At 38.0% G+C, this 24079-nt stretch overlaps 1 protein-coding gene across 14 annotated transcripts in view; it reads right to left on the reverse strand.

The window, feature by feature from the left end:
- KMT2C (lysine methyltransferase 2C) overlaps positions 1–24079 on the reverse strand; it is a 281910-nt gene that overhangs the window by 193343 nt on the left and 64488 nt on the right. For all 14 annotated transcript variants that reach the window (XM_058533734.1, XM_058533631.1, XM_058533656.1 and 11 more), the window contains one exon: positions 4557–4645. In XM_058533734.1, the coding sequence (XP_058389717.1) occupies positions 4557–4645 (89 nt within the window). The remainder of the gene's footprint in view (positions 1–4556; positions 4646–24079) is intronic.

The raw sequence follows: 24079 nt of genomic DNA on the forward strand, positions 1-24079 counted from the left end.
CGGGCGCTCTGCTGCTGGCGGCCCGGGTTTGGATGCCGGGCGTGCACCGATGCACTGCTTCTCCGGCCATGCTGAGGCCGCATCCCACATACAGCAACTAGAAGGATGTGCAGCTATGACACACAACTATCTACTGGGGCTTAGGGGGAAAAAAATAAATAAATAAAATTATTAAAAAAAAAAAAGTGAAGCACAATAAAACAAGGTATGCCTGTATAGTATTGACAAAAGAATAGATAAATAGATCAATGGAACAGAAAACAGAGCCCAGAAATAGACTCAATAAATACAGTTAACTTATCTTTGAGAAAACAGCAAAGGCAATACAATGGAGAAAAGACAGTCTTTCCAACAAATAGTGCTAGAACAACTGGACATGCACACATACACAAAAAAATCAATCTAGACACATAAGTAACCAACATAACTAATTCTCAACAGAAACTATATGAAATGCATCCCTACAGCCTAGATTTTTATCTCAAATACTATTCTCCCCTAAAAAGAACTAGGAATCCTTAGAGAATAGTTGATTTCATACCCTGGGGCAGAGAGAATTAAAAATGGGCCTGAAAAATACTGCTGCCAAAGAGCAGTGAGCTTTGAAATATTTTGAGATGATGTTAAAAAGGACCCAGAAGCTTACTACTCTTCAGGTAAGAAAAAATTAAATGTGAGAATTTTAATTTTGTGGTGATAGTCCAAGAACAGTAGTAGCTTAGAAAACACAAAAAGGAAAAAATAAGAATGTAACACTGCTTCAATTAGTGAATTGATGCTTACTCTGTGCTTGGAAGTATTCTAGGCACTAGGAATGAATGAATGAACAAGACAAATCCCTGACCTCATGAAGCTTACATTCTAGTGCAGAAGGCACACAAACAAATATGCAACACAATGTCGTATCTGTTAAATACTAGGAAGGGAAGTAAAGCAGGGGAAGAGGATAGAGTGACAAGTGTTGCATTTAGGGCAGGTTAGTCAGGAAAGGCCTCTCTGAGGAGAGAGCAATGGAGTAAAGACTTGACTGAAGTAAGGGGAATAAGTTATATGAATATCTGCAAGAAAGGTCTTCCAAGCAAAGAAGACAAAAAAGTGCAAATGCCTGAGAAAGGAACACAGTTGGTGTACTCAATAGCAAGGAGGCCATATGGCTGGAGCCCAGTGAGCAAGCGGAAGAGTAGAAGATGTGGCTGGAAAGGTACCCAAGGTCAGATTAGTAGAGTCAAGGTATGAACTTCAGATTTTAAGTATCACCGGAGGCTTTGGATGGTTGACAGAAGGGAAGTAAAAGACTCTTAGTTTGGGTGTGAAAAGATCACGCTGGCTATTATATGGAGAACAAGACTAGAATATAGAATAGGGCGAGAGTAAAAGCAGGGAAACCAGTTAGGAAGCTCTTGCAGCAGTCCACCCAAGGAGTGGTGGTGGCAAGTTCTGGAGTGACAGCAATGGAGGAGATGAAAAGTGTTTGAAATCAGAATATATTGTGAAGGTAAAGTCCAAAGGATTTTCCAATGGGCTCCATATTTTAAGCCTGAACAACACATGATATCATTTACTGAGGTGAGAACAATGGAAGAGGAGAAAGTTTCAGGATAATAATAAACAGTTCCATAGAGAACACATTATGTTTGAGATCCTCTATAGACATCTCAGAGGAGATGTTATCAAGGAAGCTGAAGATAATAGGTTATGTTCAAAGCAAGCAAAGAGCTGGTAATATAAATTTTTAGAGTCACCAGCACATAGATAATATTGAAAGCAATTAAACTGAATGAGACTACCTAATGTGTGAGAAGATGAGCAAAAGAGAATGAAGAGAGACCAGTGAGGTGGGGAAAAAACCAAGAGAATGTGATGTCCTAAAAGTCAAGTAAAAAAAGAGTTTCACTCCTAAAAGTGGTGGGCTGTGTGAAATGATACTGGACAGATAAGGCGGACAAAGAGTAACAGCTGCTTTTGACAATATGAGATCATGGGTCACATGACAAGAACAATTTCAGCAGAGTGGGAGGAAGAAAGCCTAATTGGAGCAGGTTCATGATAAAATGGTCAAAAATAAGTAGCAACCATAAGTATGGACAATTCTTTCAAGGATTTTTGCTATAAAGAGGAGCACAGAAGCAATACAGTAGATGAAAGGGGATGTCTGATCAAGAGAAAGTTATGTGTGTTTCAGAAGGGCGATGCTGCAGCACGTTCAAATGCTAATGGAAATGACTCACTGAGAGAGGAAATTCATGATGTGGAAAACCGAAGGCGTAAAGTCCATAATACAGTCATGCGTCACTTAACGACAGGGATACATTCTGAGAAATGCACTGTCAGGCAATTTTGTCATTGTGCAAATATCATAGCGTGTACTTACACAAACCTACATGGTACAGCCTACTATATATACCTGGGCTCTATGGTACTAATCTTACGGGACCACCACCGTATACGTGGTCCATCATTCACCAAGATGTCGTCATGCTGCACATGACTGTAGATGCAAGGGGACAGAATCCAGGACACAAGCAGAAGGGTTGGCGTTAGACAACCACAGAGACTTTTCATCCCATTTTAACAGTAGGGAAGGTAGAATATATGGGCAGAGGAAGAGATGCAAGCAGGCAAGAAGATCTGATGGTGGGTGAATGTGGAGTTTCTTTCCTGATTGCTTCTATTTTTTCATTTTTCACTGAAATAAGCAAGATCATCAAACTAAAGAATGAAAAATGGGAAGTGTCTGAAGTTTGAAGGGAGAAGAGAAGGTGGTGAAAGAATCCTTGATAATGAGAGAAGGAATTTCTAAGTAAAAGTAGAATGAGTGGAGGGAAGCAATCATGATCCACTTGAGATTTGAGGTATAAATTTAAAATGAAACCAGTCAGCAAGTTTATGTTTTTCTCCAGCCATTTTCAGCTGCTAAAATGCAGACTTTAGGTTTTGATATGAAAACAAAACAGTGAGAGGATGGCAAAGGAAGTTTAGGGTGTATAAGAGAACGACTGCAACGATGGGTCATAGAATCTGAACTAGAAAAGGGGGGTAACAAACCCCATCAGTAAGATCACTGACTTGGAGGACTCAATGTGGTTGAAGAATTATTGTGGCATGGATATTAGGAGAAAGTGAGTTGGGAAAAGAAAAGGTAGTAGTCAGAGGGTAGGACAGTTAAAACTGAGATTCGGGAAGTGAAATAGCAATTGTCGTAGTAAGTGATACAATGACAAAGGCTAAATTCTGACCATAAGAATGAATGGCTGAGGTAGGCTGGAAAATAGGATTTTTGAAGAAATCAAGGAACCAAGAGGTCTGGGTACTGAATAGATTATCAAAACTGACAATAGGAGAAGCAAAGGAAAATAGAAAGGCAGGTGTTAAATCTTCAGAGAATGAGGGAGAGCACTCAGGAAGATTGCTGGTAAGTGCAACAAAAAGGGACCTGTGGTACAGTCTGAGAACACTGGTTGAAAGGAACTTGGAAATAATCATTAAGTTGAAAAAGGTCACTTAAAACTTCAAAAGCTTTTCACTAGGAAGTAACAATATACAGTTCAGAAAAAACTAAATTAAGGAAGAACATCACATGAAGAAGAACTAATGGGGAACTTACATATAAATTCAAGTTGTAACTAATGTGGTAACGAATGTGCACCAAAGGGTGAAACATAGAATTGTGAACTTCCAAGCTTCACTCTTGTCAATCTACCTAACTAGACCCTACTGGAAAGAGAGATGAGAACTGTAGGAATTTGAAGGCTTTCTAATAATTATAGCTGCATAATAGCAATACACTAGACAACCACAAGTATATTATGGAAAATTATATTTTAAAAGACATAGCAATTTCCAACTTTTCTCAAAAAACTATACGACATTCTCTAAGCATGAAGGAGATGGCATTCAACTTCAGAGAAAAATCCTATCACTACGTCTAAACTCTATCCAACAGCTATTTAAAAACACTGCCAATGAGAGATCGTCTCACATAGATATCCTCTGAATATAATACGAAACCTAATAATGTTACGAAATATAATGTTCCTTTGACAACACATTAAATCTCTAATTTGGTGAAAATTTTGGAAACTACTTTGACCAACCTACTCTATCTTCCTTTTGCAGGTGCACAATACACATTAGCTTATTTAAGGCACCTAAAAGTCCAGCAGACCAGAAAGTATTTGGTCTGGTTTAACCCAGCATTTCACAATACTATTCGCTAATGGAACATATTTTTTACCCACACACATGCTAACACAACAAGCTTTAAACAAATACTAGATGGTTCTTAAGCCAGAAATATACCATGAGCTATCATACTAATGGCCTGGAATTACTGTTTATTCCAGTTTTAATTTTGCTTTAATAAAACATTTCTCTTCAGATATTAAACAATTTCTACTAAATCAGAGCTTTAGGGAAAAAAGAGAACTCCATTTTTTCACTTTGTCATTACTTATCAAACTATTTCAGCAGATGGAAATTTTAGAACTCAGTATATAGACAAATGCTAATTGTGCAAATTATTCCATACATTTAAATATTTTTAAAAGTTTTGATACCTGTTTCCACAATATGTTCTGTTTCTGTTGTCTCCAGCCCATCCATGCTGTCCTCATCTTCAACTGTAGTTTTTCCTCTACTTCGAGGCCTACAAAGAAATAAATACATATGTTTAAATGTTAAATTTTAAGGCTTAGAATTATACTCAACATAAAGCACAAGTTGAAGGTATACAAAACAAAATAATTTAGGCAATTTTTCCTACATTTTAACATATCAAATAGTAAATATCACACTTTATAATCATTTTTCCCTCAAATACAGTCCTTCCTTATGCCTAATGTGAGGACAGGTCCACATTAATATATGTGTTATCACAAACCACTTCTTTAAGTGCTCTTCATTGGAGCTGGCCCAGTAGCATAGTGGTTAAGTGAGCACACCCCGAGCCTGGGATTCACAGGTTCGGATCCCGGGTGCGGACCTAAGCACCGCTCATCAAGCCATGCTATGGCAGCAACCCACATACAAAATAGAGCAAGATGGGCACAAATGTTACCTCAGGGCCAATCTTCCTGACCAAAAAAAAAAAAAAAAGAAAAAGTACTCTTCATTTTAGGCTTTGTGTCTTTTAGCTGACCTTGAGATGGTTCCCTCTGTCTACAGTAAAGGTTTTTATCATCTAATCAGGTCTTTTCAAAGTTCACACATCAGGTTATACGTCTATATCTAACGCAATTGAGGAGCGATCCCCAGACATACGTATTTTTAAGATGCTTTCATAGGTGAAAGTGATGCACACCCCTGCAAACCACTCAAAAAAAAATTCTAAATATTAAGCATGATCTAACTGCATCCACTTTACAAGTGTAATGAAATTAAATTTATAGACACTTCAATAAAGTAAAATAAACATAGGAATCACAGAAAGGTGCAACTCTTTAACCCAATGCAATTTGAAAAAAAGAAACTAATGCCTTTAAGTTTTTGAAGCCTCATAAATAAGGGATAGAAATGAGTCAAAAAAAATTAAAAACATATAAAATAATAAAAAAAAAGCAAGACATTATATATAAAAAAACTTAGAAATTGAAAAAGCAGTATTCAGATAATTTCAGAGCTTTAAATTATTTCATCACTTGAAAAGACACAAATGAACTCAGTATTGAGATGAAAAACAATGAAATAGAAAAAAATAAGAAATAAAGGCTTAATAATACAAAAAATAAAGCAAAAAGTTGTTTTAAACACCAGAAAATCCACTTAGATCTTATTGTTAAAAGGATATAAATCAATCAAAACCAATAAAGGAGACAAAACACAAGAATTTTTTAAAGTTAAAGTGATCAAAGTCCAAATGGTTTTATAAGTGAACTACTGCAAACTGTCAAAAAATCATCTGTACCCCCCCCCCAAAAATTAAAAAGGAACATTTGAACCAAAATTCTTAACAAATACATCCAAAAACTGTGGATGGAAAAAAATCTAAATAAAACACTACTAAGTATAATCAGAATGCAAGTATGATTTCATATTAGAAATGTCAATATAACATACCAGATCAAACAGTCAAAACAGCATCATTTCAAACTTCATGAGGGGAGGGGGGAAAGGAGGCAGAACTAAATAAGCAACTACAAAGACGTGATGGGAAAGGGTGATTAGGACTAAGCATTCTATGGTTGATTTTATTGTTCATGGAAAAAGAGGGAGAATAATTATCTTCAGAATTTATTAAGTCAAGTAGTTATGTTTAAATTTAAAAGAAAACTTTAAAATAATCAAAGGAAAAGAAGGGATGAGAAAAGTCTGACAAATCCAACAGCAGGTAGAAAAAGAGAGAAAAAATACATGGTAAATAGAAAATAAAATAAAAGGATAAAAAATAAATACAAATATGAGTTTTTACAGTAAATATAAATGTCTTAAACTTTGCTGTCATTATTTAATGATAAAAAGATTAATTCACCAGGATAACATAAGTCAACACAACTTCAAATTATATAAAGCAAACATTTAGAGAACAAACAGAGATTGACAGATTCACAATCATTATGGGACATTTTAACATCTCACTCTCAGAAACTGATAGATGAAATATAGTTAAAAGCATTTTAAGCAAGTATTTGGACAACATATTTAACAAGCATCATCAGATGACTCCATCAATCCTTCTTGTGTCTGGCTCTGTTAAAATACAGGATTCAGAGGTAAACAAAACAAAACCCCTGCCTTCACCAAACTACATTCTAATGAGAAGAAATATTTGTTACTCTTGTAAACAAATAAAACACACATAACATCAAGAAAATACTAAGGAAAAAAATAAAGCAAAGAATGTAGGACTAGCTACCATTTTAAATAGTAGATTTATAAAATAAACTTTATAAAATAAAATTTCATATTAGTAGGAGACACTTCAGTAGAGATGTGAAGTAGGAACCAAACCATGCAGATACGAGGGAGAAGAGCACGGCAGCAGACAAACAGCAAGTGCAAAGGTCTGGAGATAAGAGGGTGAGAAGGACAGGAAGGGTACACCGTGGCTGGAACAGAGTGGGGGCCGTAAGGAGATATGAGGTCTAAGAACTTCTTTTAAAAAAGGACCAGTTTGTTTAGAAACCTGTAGAGCAACAGAAGGACTATGTACAGGGAGACTGGAAATAAATTCTTGAAGTAATCCTAACATGACTGCTACAATGGGATAGACAATGAGAAACTGATTCAAGAGATATTATGGAGGTAGAATTTACTTTTTTGTGTGTGTGTGTGAGGAAGATCAGCCCTGAGCTAACATCCATGCTAATCCTCCTCATTTTGCTGAGGAAGATTGGCTCTGAGCTAACATCTGTTGCCAATTCTCCTCCTTTTTTTTTTTTTTCCCCAAAGCCCCAGTAGATAGTTGTATGTCATAGTTGCACAGCCTTCTAGTTGCTGTATGTGGGACGCGGCCTCAGCATGGCTGGAGAAGCGGTGTGTCGGTGCACGCCCGGGATCCGAATCCGGGCTTCCAGTAACGGAGCGCAAGCAGCTAACCGCTAAGCCATGGGGCCGGCCCAGAATTTACTTTTAATCTTTCTTTCATGATTCTTCATATTATGAACACTCATTGTTAAAGAAACTGGATGGCTTAGCTGGCTTTGTCAATTAAACTTCCAAATCAACATCTACTCTAAGTTTCTCTCTCTATTGTCCTGACCACCAACAAGTTATTATTTTTTGGCATGACTGGCTTTATTTCAAACTTGTTTTATCTAATTTATATATATATCAATATCAGTATCTCAATATATTGGTTGTCAGTATTATGGTACTTATTCCTTAAAAGGAAATTTTTAATTCTGGCTTTGCTTTTTTTTTTCCTTCTTATTTCTCCTATTCTTGGTTTTCGTAAGATAATAAGACATGCTTCTTACATCCACCAATCCATCAGAATTCTTTTGCTTCTGGTCAATGGATCAACGTATCAACATTATGTCATTTCCAACATTTCATTCACCTCTTTTTACTGCTGCTCACTGGCTTCTGGGATGTGATTATTCTGACCAATCAAACGATAAATTTGTTTTTTCTGAATGCAAAAGATAATGGTCATACTTGTCAAACCAGTATCAGTTGCCAATTTCCATATTTAAATGGAAAAATGGATGCATACATTTTATGTTTACATATTGCATTCAGATGTTCCTAGTTTTGGTTTTTAATAGAACTTTGAAGTCTAATTACAAATGACAACATAAAGATTATTTACTTTAATCTTTCCTTGGTTTTTCTTCTTTTTTCTCTTTTTCGTTTGTATCTCTTAACCCTTTCATTTTAGTTTTCTTTTATTCACTTCGTTGCAAAGAAATCTAAAGTAAAATAGTACTGGAAGTCCTAGCCAGAGCAATCAGGCAAGAGAAAGTCCTTAAATAAAAGGGATCCAAATTGGAAAGGAAGAAGTGAAACTGTCACTATTTGTAGATGACATGATTTTATATATAGAAAACCCTAAAGAATCCACCAGAAAACTTTTAGAAGTAATAAACGAATATGGTAAAGTTGCAGGATACAAAATCAACATACAAAAATCAGTTGCATTTCTGTACACTAACAACGAAGTAGCAGAAAGAGAAATTAAGAATACCATCCCATTTACAATTGCAACAAAAAGAATAAAATACCTAGGAATAAACTTAACCAAAGAGGTGAAAGATCTGTACACGGAAAACTATAAAACATTTCTGAAAGAAACTGAAGAAGACACAAAGAAATGGAAAGATATTCCGTGCTCTTGGATTGGAAGAATTAACATAGTTAAGATGTCCATACTTCCTAAAGCCATCTATAGATTCCATGCAATCCCTATCAAAGTTCCAACAACATTTTTCACAGAAATAGAACGAAGAATCCTAAAATTTATATGGAACAACAAAAGACCCCGAATAGCTAAAGGAATCCTGAGAAAAAAGAACAAAGCTGGAGGTATCACACTCCCTGATTTCAAAATATACTACAAAGCTGTAGTAACCAAAACAGTATGGTACTGGCACAAAAACAGACACACAGATCAATGGAATAGAATCGAAAGCCCAGAAATAAACCCACACATCTATGGACAGCTAATCTTTGACAAAAGAGCCAAGAACATACAATGGGGAAAAGAAAGTCTCTTCAACAAATGGTGTTGGGAAAACTGGATAGCCACATGCAAAAAAATGAAAGTAGACCCTTACCTTACTCCATACACAAAAATTAACTCCAAATGGATTAAAGACTTGAATGTAAGACCTGAAACTGTGAAACTTCTAGAAGAAAACATAGGCAGTACGCTCTTCGACATCAGTCTTAGCAACATCTTCTCAAACACCACGTCTGACTGGGCAAGAGAAACAATAGAAAAAATAAACAAATGGGACTACATCAAACTAAAAAGCTTCTGCACAGCAAAGGAAACCATCAACAAAACGAAAAGACAACCTAACAATTGGGAGAAGATATTTGCAAACCATACTTCTGATAAGGGCTTAATCTCCAAAATATATAAAGAACTCATGCATCTTACCAACAAAAAAACTACCAACCCAATTAAAAAATGGGCAAAGGACCTGAACAGACATTTCTCCAAAGAAGATATACAGATGGCCAACAGACACATGAAAAGATGTTCAAAATCATTAACTATCAGGGAAATGCAAATCAAAACTACAATGAGATATCACCTCACGCCCGTCAGAATGGCTATAATTAAGAAGACAGGAAACAACATGTGTTGGAGAGGATGTGGAGAGAAGGGAACTCTCATACACTGCTGGTGGGAGTGCAAACTGGTGCAGCCACTATGGAAAACAGTATGGAGATTCCTCAAAAAATCAAGGATAGAACTACCATATGATCCAGCCATCCCACTGCTGGGTATTTATCCAAATTACTTGAAAACACCAATTTGTAAAGGTACATGCACCCATGTGTTCATTGCAGCGTTATTCACAATAGCCAAGACTTGGAAGCAACCTAAGTGCCCATCAAGGGACGAACGGATAAAGAAGCTGTGGTATATATACACAATGGAATACTACTCAGCCATAAGAAACGATGAAATCCAGCCATTTGTGACATCATGGATGGACATTGAGGGTATAATGCAAAGTGAAATAAGTCAGAGGGAGAAGGTCAAACACCGCATGATTTCCTTCATTAAGTAGTAGATAATAACAACAATAAACAAACACATAGGGACAGAATTGGATTGGTGGTTACCAGAGGGGAAGGGGGAGGGAGGAGGGTGAAAGGGATAATTCAGTACATGTGTGTGGTGATGGGTTGTAATTAGTATTTTGGTGGTGAACATGATGTAATCTATGCAGAAATAGAAGTACAATGATGTACACCTGAAATTTTTCCAATGTTATAAACCAATGTTACTGCAATAAACAAACAAAAAAATAATTAAAAAAATAAAAAAATAAAAAATAAAGTAAAATAGTACCACTAACTTTATTGGAGAAAATTTTCCACCAAAAATTGAATGTTCCATATTAATCTTATAAGTTAAAACTAATTTGAGTTCCTAAAGTAAGATAGGAGACTTCTACTTAAAGCCACATGGGAGTAAGAAGGTTCAAAATTACCCTCGAGCCGTAAACAACTAGAAAACCAGACAAAATATAAGAAACAACCATTATCAGACACTGGACAAAAAGGCAGGCACAGGACTGTAATCTCTGAACAAAAGGAAACAAACAAGGTGAACCCTACCATCACAAAGGCTTTCTGCATGGAGTTAACTTACAAACTGTAGCACAGAGAGGGGAACTCAGCGACTGGCAATTGTGCTGAAATGAGGAGACAGAAATTATCAGTTCAAGAGGCCAAAGGAAGCTAGAAATTCTGGGACAGAACACAAGAGGAAGGAACTATGCAGGAAAGAGCTTCAGAAATTTGCATAAGGCTACCCTTGAGTTTTTATCTGAATACTAATCCATATAATTGTGGTGTAAAACCCATAAGGCTGAACAAGAACAACAGTCAAGGAAAGAACAATTAGAGAAGCGTTGCAACACTCTTGTTAAAGCATTACAACACTTGTTAAAGCATTACAACAAAATATAGCTATCAGCAACAACAACAAAAACAATCACATGTGGCATCCAATAAAAATTTACAAGGTATACAAAGAAGCAGGAAAATGTGAGTCATAACCAGAAGAAAAATCAAGGAATAGAAACAGAAAAAAGAGAGATGAGAGAAGGGACAAGCATGGCTATTAAACCAACTATTATCAATATTCCTCATATGCTCAAGAATGCAACAGGAAATGAATATGAGGAGAGAAAGTGAAGACAGTAAGAAAATAAACAAAATGAAATTCATAGAGGTAACATTAAAAGATGACATCAGGGGCTGGCTGGGTGGTGCAAGCGGTTAAGTGCGGGCGCTCCACTGCAGTGGTCTGGGGTTCGCTGGTTCGGATCCCGGGCACACACCGACGCACCGCTTGTCAGGCCATGCTGTGGCGGCGTCCCATATAAAGTGGAAGAAGATGGGCACGGATGTTAGCCCAGGGCCAGTCTTCCTTAGCAAAAAAAAAAAAAAAAAAAGGAGGATTGGCAGATGTTAGCTCAGGGCCGATCTTCTTCACAAAAATAAAAAAATAAAAAAAAAAGATGACATCAAACGAAAATTTCACTTTCAAAGATTAACATCTGATTAGAAATGGCAAAAGAAACAGTGACTGACCTTAAAGACATAGCAAAAATACCTATGCAAAACAATAGACCAAGAGAAAAAACACAAATACAGCTGCAGTGCCCTATGGGACATGAGCAACCAGTCTAACACTTGTGAGGTTGGAGTTAGAGAGAAGGGAACGAAAAAAATATTTAGTGAAATGCTAGCTGTAAATCTTTTTTTTTGGGGGGGGGGGGGCGGGGTGAGCAAGATTAGCTCTGAGCTAACATCTGTTGCCAATCCTCCTCTTTTTGCTGAGGAAGACTGGCCCTGGGCTAAGACCCATGCCCATTATCCTCTACTTTATACGTGGGACGCCTGCCACAGCATGGCTTGATTAATGGAACATAGGTCCACGCCCAGGATCCAAAACTTCAAACACTGGGATGCCGAAGCAGAGCCTGCGAACTTAACCATTAGGCCACCGGGATGGCCCCAACAGCTGTAAATCTTGCAAACTGTATAATTATAAACCAAAGATGCAAGAAGCACAACAAAAGGCCAAACACACACACACACACACACACACACACACACACGTCAACAAGGCACTTTATAGTCAATTTGCTGAAAAAGTAAAGAAAAATCTTAAAAGCAGCCAAAGAGAAGACATAGTACTTACAGAGTAACAAAAACTAAGAAACACTACAAGCTTCTCATCTGAAACTATGTAAGCCAAAGGAGAGTGAAATAACATATCCAAAGCGCTTGGAGGAAAATTAAAGAAAAAAAACGTGTAAACCGTGAACAAAACATGCAGCAAAAAGCATCCTTCAAAAATAATAATAATCTAAAAACTTTTTTGAACCAACAAATGCTGAACAAATTCTTTACCAACAAACCTTCATTTCAAGATACGTTAAGAAAATTCTTCAGAAAAAAGGAAAACGATATTCAACAAAAATCTGGATAAAAAGTCCTGCACGCAAAGGAATAAAGAGTGATGGAAATGGTAAACATGTAAGTAAATGTAAAAGACATTTTTTTCTCCTATTTAATCTCTTTAAAACTTAACCCACTGTTTAAAGCAAAAATAATAATTTACTGTGGAGTTCATAATATATATAAAATTAAAATGTATGGCAACAATACTTCAAAACACAGGAGGGTAAAAGTTAAAAGTATACATCTAAAGTGATAAAATATTACTTGAAGATAGACTCTGACGAGTTAAAAATGTATAATGTAGGTGACGTCAGCATCATGGAGGAGTGAGCTTCCCCCCACTGAACTCTCTCCCACCAAGACACAACAAAAAGGATATTGATATTGCAACAGAAGCTATTCACAAAACACAGAGGACGTGTGAGGCACCCAGGCAGCCGTACACCTGAAGACTGAGGTGCTGGAATCCCCAGAGTAAGTGGAAGGAGGTAACAGGAGCTCCCTTCCTTCCCCAAGGACTGAAACCATGAGACTGAGACCACACGGCTCTCAAAAGGAGGGGGAGGGGAGGCTCGCCGAATGAAAACTAGGGTTCTCCAAGACCCTTCACAGCCTGCGGGGATCCCGCTACGGAGGGAGCAGAACTGTAGCGAGGGTAGTTTCAACAAACTAGGCCTTCAGGAGAGCAGACAATGACAGGGAATCGAGAAGCCTCTGGGATGGGGAGGCAAAAGTAAGCGCCCTTCTACCACCCGGCCCACCCAACCGGCACTTCAGCACAGTGGCGCTTCAGCTCAGCCCCGTCCCCAGAGGCAGCAGCCCCCAGGCACCCGGGCACGACCAGCACTGGGGCGAGCCTGCGGCCCTGCACCAGAGGCAGCAGCAGCTCAGGCCCCACCACACCACAGCCCCAGCTGCTCCGGCTGGACCAAGCCATGACCGCAGCTTCCTGGCTCCACCATGCCACAGCCCCAGCTCCTTCAGCTTGAGCCCCCCACCCCAGCTCCAGCAGCTGCAGCTTGGCCTGTGCTCAGGCTCCAGCTGAATTGGTGCCAGCAACTTCAGCCCACCCCACTCCAGTTCCAGCTTTTTCAGCCCTGCGGCGCTCCAGCTACTGCTTCTTCAGCCCAGCGGCACTTCAGATGCAGCTGCTTCAACCCACCTGCACCCAAGTTCCAGCTGCTTTGGCCTAGCTGTGCTCCAGCTCCAGCTGTTCCCACGCTTCCCCCGAGCGGCCTCCACTCAGCCATGCCTCAGATGAGCCAGGTGCCAAAAAAAGTGCCCGAGGATTGAGGAAGGCCAGAATACACAGCCCTTGACCCCCACCCAGCAGCAGCAAGAGGAAACTGTGACCATATATATTCACTATGAAGAAAAGTAAGCCAACACCTACAGGCACTATGCAAAAATATATTAAATCTCCAGACCAAAAATAAAAATGACAAGTACTTAGAAGTCAACGTGGAAAGCACAGAAATGTAAAACCTTAGTGACAGATAATTCAAAATAGCCATCATAAAAAAGTTTAATGAAATACAAGAAAACAGAAACAGACAATTCAATGAAATCAGGAGTTTCTTCACAAAAGAGATTGAAACTATAAAAAAAAAAACAGATGAGAAATCTTAGAGATGAAAAACACAATAGAGGATATAAAGACAAATCTAGAAGGCTTAAGCATCAGAGCTAACAATATGGAGGAAAGAATTAGCAATACTGAGGACAGCAATGCAGAATGTTCCAGATAGAGAAGGAAAGAGAACTAATACTAAAAAGAAGTGAAGAAACTCTCTGAGAAATATTCGACTCAATTAGGACATCGAACATAAGGATTATAGGTATTCAAGAGGGACTAGAGAGGCGAAACGGAGCAGAGAACCAGTTCAAAGAAATAATAGCTGAGAACTTCTCAAACCTGGGGAAGAAACTGGAAATACCAGTGAATAAAATAAATATATATACACAAAAAGACCCTCTCCAAGGCGTATACTAGTAAAGCTGGCAAAAGTCAACTACAGAAAAAATATTAAGGGCAGCTAGACAAAAAAAATAACATACAAAGTATTTCCTATCAGGCTCTCAGCCGATTTCTCGACAGAAAATTTACAGGCTAAGAGAGAGTGGAACGATATATTCAAAATTCTGAAGGACAAAAACTTGCAGCCAAGAAAACTCTATCCAGTGAAAATATCCTTCAGATATGATGGAGAAATAATAAGTATCCCAGATAAACAAAAGATGACGGAGTTCATTGCCACAAGATCCCGACTGCAAGAAGTGCCCAAGAAGGCCCTCATGCGTGAGAAAAAAGAGAGAAGGGGGATTCAAAGTTTTAAAGGAGGAAAATAGGTCCACAAAACCAGAAAAATGGCAGTCCTCTATCAAAATAGATTAGCAAACTCTTAATGATAAAACCAAAGATCAAGGGAAGGTAAGCACCAAGCATAAACATAAGCTCATCATGTTAAACACGAACTCATAACACAAGGAATAAGATGTGACAACAATAACTTACAAGAGGAAGAGGAAGGAATCGAATCAACTTAGTCTAAAGGAATAAGAGGCCATCCAAAAATGGGCTATCACATCCACTAGATTTTTTATACAAACCTCATGGTAACCACTAATCAAATAATCAGAACAGAATCACACACGATAAAGAAAAGGAAAACTAAGAGAACCCCCATACAGAACTACCAAACTGAACTGGGAGTCCGAAACACACGGGATGAGAAACAAAAGAAATGCAAGAGAACCGGAAAAAGAGCAATAAAATAACAACAAGCCCCAATATATCAATAATTACCCTAAATGTAAATGGACTGAACTCTCCCATCAAAAGACACAGAGCGGTGGGATAGATGAAAAAACAAGACCCGAGAATATGCTGCTTCCAGGAAACACATCTCAGCTCTAAAGACAAACAGACTCAGAGTGAAAGGATGGAAGACAATACTCCAAGCTAATGGCAAACAAAAGAAAGCAGCTGTTGCCATACTTATATCAGACAAAGTTGACTTCAAGATAAAACAGGTAATGAGAGACAAAGAGGGGCAATATATAATGATAAAACGGACACTCCACCAAGAAGACATCACTTTTAAATATATATGCACCCAATACAGGAGCACTAAGGTACATAAAGTAACTATTAACAAACCTAAAAGGAGATATTAACAACAACACAATAATAGTAGGAGATCTTAACACCCCACTCTCATCAATGGACAGATCATCCAGACAGAAAATCAATAAGGAAATAATGGACTTTAACAAACAACTTGAGGGGCCGGCCCCGTGGCTTAGTGGTTAAGCGCGCGCACTCCGCTACTGGCGGCCCGGGTTCGGACCCCAGGCGTGCAAAGACGCACCGCTTCTCCAGCCATGCTGAGGCCGTGTCCTACATACAGCAACTAGAAGGATGTGCAACTATGACATACAACTATCTACGGGGGCTTTGGGGAAAAAAAAGGAGGAGGATTGGCAAGAGATGTTAGCTCAGAGCCAGTCTTCTTCAGCAAAAAGAGGAGGATTAGCATGGATGTTAGCTCAGGGCTGATCTTCCTCACCAAAAAAAAAAAAAAAAAAAAATTTGATGAGATGGACTTAACAGATATTTATAGAGCACTCCATCCAAACACAGCAGATTACACATTCTTCTCAAGCGCGCATGGAACATTCTCAAGAATGGACCACATGTTGGGAAACACAGCATGCTTATATAAATTTAAGAAGATTGAAATGATAACAAGCATCTTTTCTGACCATAATGCCATGAAGCTAGAAATCAACTACAAGGAAAAAAACGGGAAAGTGACAAAGCTGTGGAGACTCAACAACATGCTACTAAACAACAAAGGGATCGTTGATGAAATTAAAGGAGAAATCAAAGCATATCTGGAGACAAATGAAAATGAAAATACACTGTACCAAGTCATATGGGATGCAGCAAAAGTGGTCCTGAGAGGGAAACTCATAGCAATACAGGCCCACCTTGACAAACAAGAAAAAGCACAAATAAGCAACCTCAAACTACATCTAACAGAATTAGAAAAAGAAGAACAAACAAAGCCTAAAGTCAGCAGAAGGAAGGAAATAATAAAAATCAGAGCAGAAATAAATGAAATTGAAATTAAAAAAAACACTAGAAAGGATCAATGAATGAAACAAAGAGCTGGTTCTTTGAGAAGATAAAAAAACTGACAAACCCTTAGCCAGAATCACCAAGAAAAAAAGAGAGAAGGCTCAAATAAATAAAATTAGAAATGAAAAAGGGGAAATTACAACAGATACCACAGAAATACAGAAGATTATAAGAGAATACTACGAAAAACTATATGCCAACAAATTGGACAATCTAGAAGAAATGGATAAATTCTTAGACTCATACAACCTACCAAAACTGAATCAAAAAGAAATAGAGAACCTGAATAGACCAATCACAAGTAAAGAGATTGAAACAGTAATCAAAAACCTCCCCAAAAATAAAAGTCCAGGACCAGATGGCTTCTCTGGAGAATTCTACCAAACATTCAAATAAGACTTAATACGTATCCTTCTCAAACTATTCCAAAAAATAGAGGAAGATGGAACACTTCCCAACACATTCTACGAGGCCAACATCACCCTGATACCAAAGCCAGACAAAGACAATACTAAGGAAAATGGCAGACGGATATCCCTGATGAACATAGATGCAGAAATCCTCAACGAAATATTGGCAAACTGAATACAGCAATACATTAAAAAGATCATACACCATGATCAAGTGGAATTTATACCAGGGACACAGGGACGATTCAACATCGGCAAATCAATCAATGTGATACACCACATTGACAAAATGAGAAATAAAAACCATATGATCATCTCAGTAGATGCAGAGAAGGCATTTGACAAGATCCAACATCCATTTATAATAAAAACTCTCAACAAAATGGGTATAGAAGGAAAGTACCTTAACACAATAAAGGCCATATATGACAAACCCAGAGCCAACATCATACTCAATAGGGAAAAACTGAAAGCTGTCTCTCTGAAAACAGGGACACAACAAGGGTGCCCACTCTCTACTGGAGGTTCTGGCCAGAGCAATCAGGCAAGAAAAAGAAATAAAAGGAATCCAAATAGGCAACGAAGAAGTGAAACTCTCGCTGTTTGCAGATGGCATCATCTTATATATAGAAAACCCTAAAGAATCCACTGGAAAACTGTTAGAAATAATCAACAACTACAGCAAAGTGGCAGGGTACAAAATCCACTTAACAGAAATCAGTTGCATTTCCACATACCAACAACAAACTAACAGAAAGAGAACTCAAGAAGACAATCCCATTTACAATTGCAACAAAAAGAATAAAATATCTACGAGTTAATTTAACCAACGAAGTGAAAGACCTATACAATAAAAAATTTTAAGACATTATTGAGTGAAATCAATGATGACATAAAGAAATGGAACAATATTCCATGCACTTGGATTGGAAGAATAAACATAGTTAAAATGTCCATACTACCTAAAGCAATCTACAGATTCAATGCAATCCCAAGGACATTCTTCACAGAAATAGAACCAAGAATACTAACATTTGTATGGGGCAACAAAAAACCCCAAACAGCTAAAGCAATCCTGAGAAGAAAGAATAAATCTGGAGACACCCAATCCCTGACTTCAAAACATACTACAAAGCGATAGTAATTAAAACAGCATGATACTGGTACAAAAACAGACACACAGATCAATAGAACAGAACTGAAAGTCCAGAAATAAAATCTCATATCTACGGGCAGCTAATCTTTGACAAAGGAGCTAAGGACATACAGTGGAGAAAGGAAAGTCTATTCAATAAATGGTGCTGGGAAAACTGGACAGCCACTTGCAAAAGAATGAAAGTAGACCATCTTCTTTCGCCATACACAAAAATTAACTCAAAATGGATCAAAGACCCGAAGGTGAGACCTGAAACTATAAAAGTCCTGGAGGAAAATGTAGGTAGTACACTAATTGCCATCAGCCATAAAGGGATCTCTTTGAATTCCATGTCTACTCAGACAAGGGAAACAAAAGAAAAAATACACAAGTGAGACTTCATCAGATTAAATAGCTTTTACAAGGCAAATGAAACCAGGATCAAAACGAATAGCAAACCCAATAGCTGGGAAAAAATATTTGCAAACCATATATCTGACAAGGGATTAATCTCCATAATATATAAAGAACTCACACAACTGAATAACAAAAAAGCAAACAACTCAATCAAAAAATGGGCAGAGGAAATGAACAGACACTTCTCCAAAGAAGATACACAGATGGCCAATTAGGCACATGAAAAGATGCTTAACATCACTAATCATCAGGGAAATGCAAATCAAAACCACACTAAGATATCATCTTACACCAGTTAGAATGGCTATAATCACCAAGACAAAAAACAACAAATGCTGCAGAGGCTGTGAAGAAACAGGAACCCTAATCCACTGCTGGTGGGAATGCAAACTGATGCAGCCTCTATGGAAAACAGTATGGATATTCCTCAAAAAATTAAAAATAGAAATATCTTATGATCCAGCTATCCCACTACTGGGTATCTACCCAACGAACCTGAAATCAACAATCCAAAGAGGCATATGCACTCCTGTGTTCATCGCAGCATTATTCACTGTAGCCAAGACATGCAAGCAACCCAAGTGCTGCTCGACTGATGACTGGATAAAGGAGATGTGGTGTGTATAACCATGGACTACTACTCAGCCATAAAAATAGACAAAATCGTCCCATTTGCAACAACACAGATGGACCTGGAGGGTATTATGTTAAGTGAAATAAGCCAGGAAGAGAAAGACAAACAGTGCATGATTTCACTCATATGTGTAAGATAAACTAACATCCAGACAGATAGAACTGTTTGGTGGTTACCAAGGGCTGAGGGGCTGGGGGATGGGCACAAGAGGTGGAGGGATGCACTTACATGGTGACTGACAAACAGTAAGGCACAACAAAAATTTCACAATAAAAAAAAAAATCACAGATAGACATCAAAAATAAAACAAAATGTAGAATGTAAACCCTAGAGAGCAACTCCTTCATAAACACACACACACACACACACACACACACACACACACACGTAGCTTATTAATCACATGGAGATAAAACAGAATCCTAAAAAAGTATTCAAGTAACCCAGCAAAAGGCAGAAAATAAAACAGAACAAAGGGAAAAAAATGGGACAGAGATGGAACAACAGCAAAACAAAGAGCAACAAGACAGATTCAAACCCATCCTCATCAATACTTATGTTAAGTGTAAATGGTCTAAGCACTACAACTAAAAAGCAGAGATCGGGGCCAGCCCGGTAGTCTAGTGGTTAAATTCATGCACTCGGCTTTGGCAGCCTGGGGTTCACAGGTTTGGATCCCAGGTGCAGACCTACATACCGCTCATCAAGCCATGCTGTGGCGGCATCCCATATACAAAAAATAGAGGAAGACTGGCATAGATGTTAGCTCAGGGGAAAAAAAAACAGAGATTAACAGATTAAATTTAAAAAGCAAGGGGCCAGCCCCGTGGCTTAGCGGTTAAGTGCGCGTGCTCCAGTACTGGCAGCCCAGGTTCAGATCCCAGGCGCGCACCGATGCACCACTTATCCGGCCATGCTGAGGCCGCGTCCCACACACAGCAACTAGAAGGATGTACAACTATGACATACAACTATCTACTGGGACTTTAGGGAGAAAAAGGAGGAGGATTGGCTACAGATGTTAGCTTAGGGCCAGTCTTCCTCAGCAAAAAGAGGAGGATTAGCATGGATGTTAGCTCAGGGCTGATCTTCCTCACAAAAAAAAAAAAAAAGAACTTAAAAAATGGGTAAATCAAACCCATAATAAGTAGAAGGAGACAAATAATAAAGAGCAGAAATCAGTGATATAAAATAACAATAATAGGGGGCCAGCCCGGTGGCACAGTGGTTAAGTTTGTGCACTCCACTTCAGTGACCCAGGGTTCTCGGGTTCAGATCATGGGTGCAGACCTACACACTGCATACATATCAAGCCATGCTGTGGCAAGCGTCTCACATATATAGTTGAGAGATGGGCACGGATGTTAGCCCAGGGCCAACCTTCCTCAGAAAAAGAGGAGGATTGGCAATGGATGTTAGCTCAGGGCTAATCTTCCTCACCAAAAAAACAACAACAACAACAAAAAACAACACAATAATAATAGAGAATGTTTTAGTCAATGAAACCAAAAGATGGTTCTTCTAAAAAATTAATAAAATAGATGAATCTCAAGCAAAAATGATCAAAAAAGAGAAAAAAAACACTACCAATAGAAACATTCAAAGAAGGGTCATCACTAGAGAGACTATATAAATTAAAAGGACAATGAAAAAATATTACAAGTAATTTTATGTCAATAAATCAACAACTTAGATGAAATGGACAAAATCCTTGGAGGTCAAAAATTACCAAAAATGACTCAAGACTAGAAATAGAAAATGTGAATAACTCAAAGTCTATTTAAAAAATTGAACTTGGAAGTATAAACCTTCCCGAAGAAAATTCCAATCCCAGATGGTTTTATTGATGAATTCTATCAAACTTCTAAGAAATAATATTAATCCTGCATTATCTTCAGGAAATAATGAAGGAACACTTCTGAACTCATTCTATGAGGTCAACATCACATTGATAGCAAAATCAAAGACATTATATAAAACCAATATCCATGATAAACATTGACCTGTTCCATAGAATTAAAAAAGGAACACTCCTCCGCCCATTTTTTGCAGATATTACAACTGTCATTCAAAATCAAAACAAGGATAATCCAAGAAAAAAAAATACAGCCTGTTTTTTCACTTTAAAAACACACATAAAAATCTCAAACAAAAGATTACCAGGGGGCTCCAGTTCTGGAAAACATGGAGGAATATATGCTAAACTTTTTCTCCCACTGAATGCAAATATAAATGTGGTAATAAAGCATGAAACAACTATTTGAGTTTCCTTAAAAATATGTAACAGCAGGTTGATCAGGAACAGACACCAAAATTCAAAGCACTGCAAAATTGTCACTAAGTGTACTATTTTACCTCTCCAGTATCTCCCGGCCTGAACTCAACACAGTCTGAAACCCAAGAGTCCTGAAAGAGAGAGCTCGCCTGAGCTAACCCGCAACCTCCGCATGGGTAGACCTGATCTAGACCATGATCCTAATTAGTATAACCAAGACTTTGATAACTGAGCTAACAGACCTCTGGCCAGGTCCCCACTTAATCTCACACATAGTACAGATACAAACAGTACTGCAAAGGCTTTCAAAACTAAACTGACCCTACCATAGCCCACAGAAGACTGGTTGAAACCTATAGCCTGTACCTACCTAGGCCAAGTGCCTGCTAAATCAGAAATACCAACATTCTCTATAAGATGTTTTTAAAACCCACAGTCTCAGGGCCGGCCCCGTGGCTTAGCGCTTAAGTGCTCGCGCTCCGCTGCTGAAGGCCCGGGTTCGGATCCCAGGCGCGCACCGAGGCACCGCTTCTCTGGCCATGCTGAGGCCGTGTCCCACATACAGCAACTAGAAGGATGTGCAACCATGACATACAACTATCTACTGGGGCTTTGGGGGAAAAATAAAAAAAATAAAAAAATTAAAAAAAAAAAAAACCCACAGTCTCATTACATCATATTCAAAATGTTCAGGAAACAAATCCAAAATTATTGGTACACAAAGAACTATAAAAATAACAAACCCTATGAAAAAATACAATGAACAAAGAGCCAATGACAAAATAACACAGAGGTTGGAATTATCTGATGAGCACATTAAGGCAACTATTATAAAATGTTCAAATGAGCAATTTTGAACATTTATAAAACAAACTTTAAAATAGAAAGTGTTACCAAATAAATAGAAGATACAGAGAAGAACCAAGTGGAAATTTTAGAAATAAAAATTACAAAAATAAAAATAAAAATCTCACTAGAAACAAATAATAGATGGCAAGCCTAAATCAAAACAAATGAATAATTACATTAAACATATGTGGTCTAAACACTCCAATTAAAATATAGCGATTGTCAGAATCAAGTAAAAAAACCATGACCCATGGGCCGGCCCCGTGGCTTAGTGGTTAAGCGCACGCTCTCCGCTACTGGCGGCCCAGGTTTGGATCCCGGGCGCGCACCAACGCACCGCTTCTCCAACCATGCTGAGGCCGTGTCCCACATACAGCAACTAGAAGGATGTGCAACTATGACATACAGCTATCTACTGGGGCTTTGGGGGAAAAATAAACAAATAAAATTAAAAAAAAAAAAAACCATGACCCAACTATATGCTGCCCACATGAAACTCAATTCAAATATAATGACATATTTAAGGAAACAGATATATCATGCAACACTAATCAAAATTAAGCTGCAATGGCTATGCTAATATCATACAAAGCAGACTTCAAAACAAAAAAAAAAAATTACCAGGGATAAAGAGGGATATGACATATTGATAAGGTCAATTCACCAACAACACATAATTCTAATTCTAAATGTATATGGACCTAACAAGAGAACTCAAAATATCTGAAGTCAAAGAAACACTTAAAGCACATTAGTCTCGCTGAATACTCTTAACTGTCCCATTGAAGCAGGTATTATTGTTCCGATTTTACAGACAAGCAAGTTGAAATTCATAAAGGTTAAATAAGTTACTCAAAGTCACTTAATTGGCTGGAGCTAAAATCGCATTGAGGACAACATACTGCGGAGAAGATCCATGAACTTCCCCTGTTGAGATCTGTAAAACTACTGGTTCCTCCTAAATTTCAATTAAAAAAACATTTGTTGGAAGTGGGGGAGCTAGCTCTCTGGAACAGTATGTATATTTGCTACCAAAAACCGCAATTTTAGTCAGTACCTCACTACTCAGCCTCTCACATATCAAAGTGGGCAAGAGAAAAATCCTATAAGCTCAGAGTTCATCTCTCCTCTAAGCATCTCAGGATTTCACTCCACTGGCCTGGGACACATTAACCTACATACTCTCAAAAAACAAAAGGTTGAAAGCAGGAAATCAAACAGAAATATTTGTACACCCATGTTTATAGCAGCAGTATTCACAACAGACAAAAGGTGGAAGCAACTCAAGTGTCCACTGACAGATGAATGGAAAAATGAAATGTGGTATATACATACACCAGAATATTATGCAGCCTTAAAAAGGAAGGATTCTGACACATGTTACAACATGGATGAACCTTGAAGATGTTATGCTAAGTGAAATAACCCAGTCACAAAAAGACAAATACTACACGATCCCACTTAAATGAGGTGACCCCAGTAGTGAAATTCATAGAGGCAGAAAATACAACGGTGGTTGCCAGGGGCTGAGGGGAGGGGAGAAATGGAGAGTTATTGTTTAATGGGAATCAAGTTTCAGTTAGGGGAAGATAAAAAGTTCTGGAGATGGAAGGTAGTGATGGCT

The sequence above is a fragment of the Diceros bicornis genome, chromosome 3 (genome assembly GCF_020826845.1).
Source record: "Diceros bicornis minor isolate mBicDic1 chromosome 3, mDicBic1.mat.cur, whole genome shotgun sequence".
Lineage (NCBI taxonomy): Eukaryota > Metazoa > Chordata > Mammalia > Perissodactyla > Rhinocerotidae > Diceros > Diceros bicornis.